Below are 5,136 nucleotides of genomic sequence, written 5' to 3' on the forward strand. Positions count from 1 at the left end.
GTTGAGAGGTGAACCTGACGAGAGGTGGACCTGACGAGAGGTGAACCTGACGAGAGGTGAACCTGACGAGAGGTGAACCTGACGAGAGGTGAACTTGTTGAGAGGTGAACCTGGCGAGAGGTGACCCTGACGAGAGGTGAACCTGACGAGAGGTGAACCTGACGAGAGGTGAACTTGTTGAGAGGTGAACCTGACGAGAGGTGAACTTGTTGAGAGGTGAACCTGACGAGAGGTGACCCTGACGAGAGGTGAACCTGACGAGAGGTGAACCTGACGAGAGGTGAACCTGACGAGAGGTGAACCTGACGAGAGGTGAACCTGCCGAGAGGTGAACCTGACGAGAGGTGAACCTGACGAGAGGTGAACCTGACGAGAGGTGAACTTGTTGAGAGGTGAACTTGTTGAGAGGTGAACCTGACGAGAGGTGAACCTGACGAGAGGTGAACCTGATGAGAGGTGAACCTGATGAGATGTGGAGCTGCAAGTAAGCATTTCATTGCACTGTGTACTCCATGTATACAATGCATTCTGAGTGTATTCAGACCCCTTCCCCTTTTCCACATTTAGTTACGTTACAGCCGTATTCAGACCCCTTCCCCTTTTCCACATTTAGTTACGTTACAGCCGTATTCAGACCCCTTCCCCTTTTCCACATTTAGTTACGTTACAGCCGTATTCAGAAATGTATTAAATCATGTTTTTCCCTCATCAATCTGCACACAATACCCCATAATGACATCACAATACCCCATAATGACATCACTATTCCCCATAATGACAAATCAGGTTTTTAGACATTTTTGCAAAAGTATTAAAAATAAAGAACAGAAATACCTTATTTACATAAGTATTCCGATCCTTTGCTATGAAACTCTAAATTAAGCACAGGTGCATGCTGTTTCCATTGATCATCCTATATATTGCTTTTTATAACTTGATTGGAGTCCACCTATGGTAAATTCAATTGAATGGACATGATTTGGAAAGGCACACACCTGTCTATATAAGGTCCCACAGTCGACAGTGCATGTCAGAGCAAAAACCAAGCCATGAGGTCGAAGAAATTGTCTGTAGAGCTCAGAGACAGAAATGTGTCGAGGCACAGATCTGCTCCATTGAAGGTCCCCAAGAACACAGTGGCCACCATCATTCTTAAATGGAAGAAGTTTGGAACCACCAAGACTCTTCCTAGAGTTGGCCGCCCGGCCAAACTGAGCAATCGGGGGATAAGGGCCTTGATCAGAGAGGTGACCAAGTAGCAGATGGTTTGACAGAGCTCCAGAGTTCCTCTGTGGAGATGGGAGAACCTTCCAGAAGGACAACCATCTCTGCAGCACTCCACCAATCAGGCCTTTATGGTAGAGAAGCCAGAAGGAAGCCACTCCTCAGTAAAAGGCACATTATAGCCCCCTTGGAGGTTTCCAAAAGCCACCTAAAGACTCTCATGAGAAAGAAGATTCTCTGGTCTGATGAAACCAAAATGGAATTCTTTGGCCTGAATGCCAAGCGTTATGTCTGGAGGAAACCTGTCACCGTCCTTACGGTGAAGCATGGTGGTGGCAGCATCATGCTGTGGGGTTGTTTTTCAGCGCCTCTGCAAAAGTATTTGAATGTTTTTGAGTGGCCCAGCTAGAGTCCGGATTTGAACCCGATCAAACATCTCTGGAGAGACCTAAAAGTAGCTGTGCAGCAATGCTCCCCATCCAACCTGACAGAGCTTGAGGGGATCTGCAGAGAAGAATGGGAGAAAATCCCCAAATACAGGTGTGCCAAGCTTACCCAAGAAGACTTGTGGTAGACTTGTGGCTGTAATTGCTGCCTGAGGGTGTTTGAACAACGTACTTAGTAAAGGGTCTTAATACTTATGTAAATGTGATATTTAATTCTAAAAACCTGTTTTTGCTTTGTCATTATGGGTTATTGTGTGTAGATTCATGAGAAAAAAACAAACTATTTAATCAATTTTAGAATAAGGCTGTAATGTAACAAAATGAAGAAAAAGTCAAGGGGTCTGAATACTTTCCGAATGCACTGTATATATGACTGATAAACAAACATGAACAAGGAAAGACAGAGTATATATGCTTTCAGAGTAAGCACAGGCAGGAAGGGGAGTGGGTAATACTCAGACAGCTTTGTCTTAAACAAGAGCTTCAAGCCACATGGGAGTGTGACCATCCATGACAATGCAGCACTCAATGGGAAACTTCACCTTGGAAAACAAATTAATATGATGCTTTGCCAATACTGATGTAATATTTGTCACAATGACCATTTCATTGACCTATGACTTAAGATTGTCATTGGTCTTAATCTCATTATTATGTGTGATTATAAATTGAGGTGTATACCATATCTAAGTTGAGGTGTATACCATATCTAAGTTGAGGTGTATACCATATCTAAGTTGAGGTGTATATCATATCTAAGTTGAGGTGTATACCATATCTAAGTTGAGGTGTATACCATATCTAAGTTGAGGTGTATACCATATCTAAGTTGAGGTGTATATCATATCTAAGTTGAGGTGTATACCATATCTAAGTTGAGGTGTATACCATATCTAAGTTGAGGTGTATACCATATCTAAGTTGAGGTGTATATCATATCTAAGTTGAGGTGTATATCATATCTAAGTTGAGGTGTATACCATATCTAAGTTGAGGTGTATACCATATCTAAGTTGAGGTGTATACCATATCTAAGTTGAGGTGTATACCATATCTAAGTTGAGGTGTATACCATATCTAAGTTGAGGTGTATACCATATCTAAGTTGAGGTGTATACCATATCTAAGTTGAGATGTATACCATATCTAAGTTGAGGTGTATATCATATCTAAGTTGAGGTGTATATCATATCTAAGTTGAGATGTATACCATATCGAAGTTAAGATGTATATCATATCTAAGTTGAGATGTATATCATATCTAAATTGAGATGTATATCATATATAAGTTGAGGTGTATACCATATCTAAGTTGAGGTGTATATCATATCTAAGTTGAGATGTATACCATATCTAAGTTGAGGTGTATACCATATCTAAGTTGAGATGTATACCATATCTAAGTTGAGGTGTATATCATATCTAAGTTGAGGTGTATATCATATCTAAGTTGAGATGTATACCATATCGAAGTTAAGATGTATATCATATCTAAGTTGAGATGTATATCATATATAAGTTGAGGTGTATATCATATCTAAGTTGAGGTGTATATCATATCTAAGTTGAGGTGTATATCATATCTAAGTTGAGGTGTATATCATATCTAAGTTGAGGTGTATATCATATCTAAGTTGAGATGTATACCATATCTAAGTTAAGATGTGTATCATATATAAGTTGAGGTGTATATCATATCGAAGTTGAGGTGTATATCATATCTAAGTTGAGATGTATACCATATCTAAGTTAAGATGTGTATCATATATAAGTTGAGGTGTATATCATATCGAAGTTGAGGTGTATATCATATATAAGTTGAGGTGTATATCATATCTGTCCAAACAAAGGTTGTTCCTCATAATTTTCTCACAATAGATTGTTGCTTCATTTATTTCTTGAATATGCATATCATGTCCACACCTTGTTATATGGAGTGCATGCTTTCATCACAGTTATAATGGGGAAAAACGAACTAGGCTTACTAATCATAACTACATGTAAATGCATGGCACGTAAGTCATTGTTCATTCTCTTTGTGCCTGCCAAAGCCATCTGCATAGTGATGTTGCTGATGTAAATACAGCATATATTCTATATGTATATTCATATATATTTCAACATTCAACATGTATATTCTATTTACAAGCTGTCATATGATTTAATAATTTAAAACTTTTTATGTCAGATTTTGAGTAGCAGCCTGAATCAAGCCTGTTGAACCAGTTCTGGGATTCAACATGTGAATAGACAGTAGTAATACATGGATAGATTAGGATCAGGCAGTGGTTGCTAGGATACATGCATTGGACACAAGGAGTGATACAGTATGTTCAGCACAGTGACTGTCAAAATGTATCCACTGCATGTGTGTACATGCGCACAAATGACGTTGACCAACAACATGATTTGAAAGCAGCACTGAACACCAATAACACATCTAACGAACATGTAGGACGCACGTAACAATACAATTAAAATACATGCATTACTTCTTACCCTTCAATAGGCAGACAGTGACTGCAATGTAGAGGAGAGCGTTCCATGGACCCATCATTGCGTTCAATAGAAGTGTCTGGCATAGACCCGCTGAACTCCGGATGTATTTTAATTCATACAAATATCAAACATCAATGATCATCCTCCATAGTCTTCCTCACTGAAGTGTGAAGGCGGGAAGAGATGTGAGCAGAGGAGGCGGCAGCAGTGGGTCTGGGACCTAGATAAAGCCGCAGCCGCGGCCCCTCCTACTAAATATGTTTGACAACAGAGGGGTCTGTCTGGTCTCTCGATATGCGCTGCAGTGACAGACTTGTTGTTGTCTTTCGCAAAAGTGCAATAAAGTGCACCATTGTCACTATACCGGAGACATGTTTCCACCTGACTAGTTATACAATTTACGCGCGCAGCAATGTTGACGATAGCTACGGTGGCCAAACTTTACGCACAGCACTTTTGCTCGTCAAATGATGCCTACATGTTACTTCAAATGGGGAAATGTAAAAGTAAATGTCCAGGCTATTAAAACATGACATCTGAAGTGTTTCTGAATGTTTTGATTTCTTTCAGTAACGCAGTTGATTGGATTTCTCTCTGACACCAAATGCTGATGTGGAGGATAATCAGTGCCACTTTGAAAATGAAATGCTAAATTGGAATGTGAAAATGATAAACAGATTTATATTTTCATATTAGTGGGCATTATTTCTGCCACAATAAACTTAATTAAAAATAAAAACTGAAAATGGTACGCAGGTAATGGTACACAGAAAATGGTACGCAGGTAATGGTACACAGAAAATGGTACGCAGGTAATGGTACACAGAAAATGGTACGCAGGTAATGGTACACAGAAAATGGTACGCGGGTAATGGTACACAGAAAATGGTACGCAGGTAATGGTATGCAGAAAATGGTACACAGAAAATGGTAAGCAGGTAATGGTACACAGAAAATGGTATGCAGG

General features: G+C 39.7%; 1 protein-coding gene across 1 annotated transcript in view; it reads right to left on the reverse strand.

Moving 5' to 3' along the window:
• The window catches only part of LOC109876751 (neuronal acetylcholine receptor subunit alpha-7), a 68,785-nt gene extending 64,330 nt beyond the window's left edge, over positions 1-4,455 (reverse strand). Inside the window, exon 1 of the mRNA XM_031812948.1 lies at positions 4,170-4,455. Coding sequence (XP_031668808.1) covers positions 4,170-4,227 — 58 coding nt within the window. The 5' untranslated portion in view covers positions 4,228-4,455. The remainder of the gene's footprint in view (positions 1-4,169) is intronic.
• Between the last annotated feature and the right edge of the window lie 681 nt (positions 4,456-5,136).

The sequence above is a fragment of the Oncorhynchus kisutch genome, unplaced genomic scaffold (genome assembly GCF_002021735.2).
Source record: "Oncorhynchus kisutch isolate 150728-3 unplaced genomic scaffold, Okis_V2 Okis03b-Okis08b_hom, whole genome shotgun sequence".
In the NCBI taxonomy this organism is placed as follows: domain Eukaryota; kingdom Metazoa; phylum Chordata; class Actinopteri; order Salmoniformes; family Salmonidae; genus Oncorhynchus; species Oncorhynchus kisutch.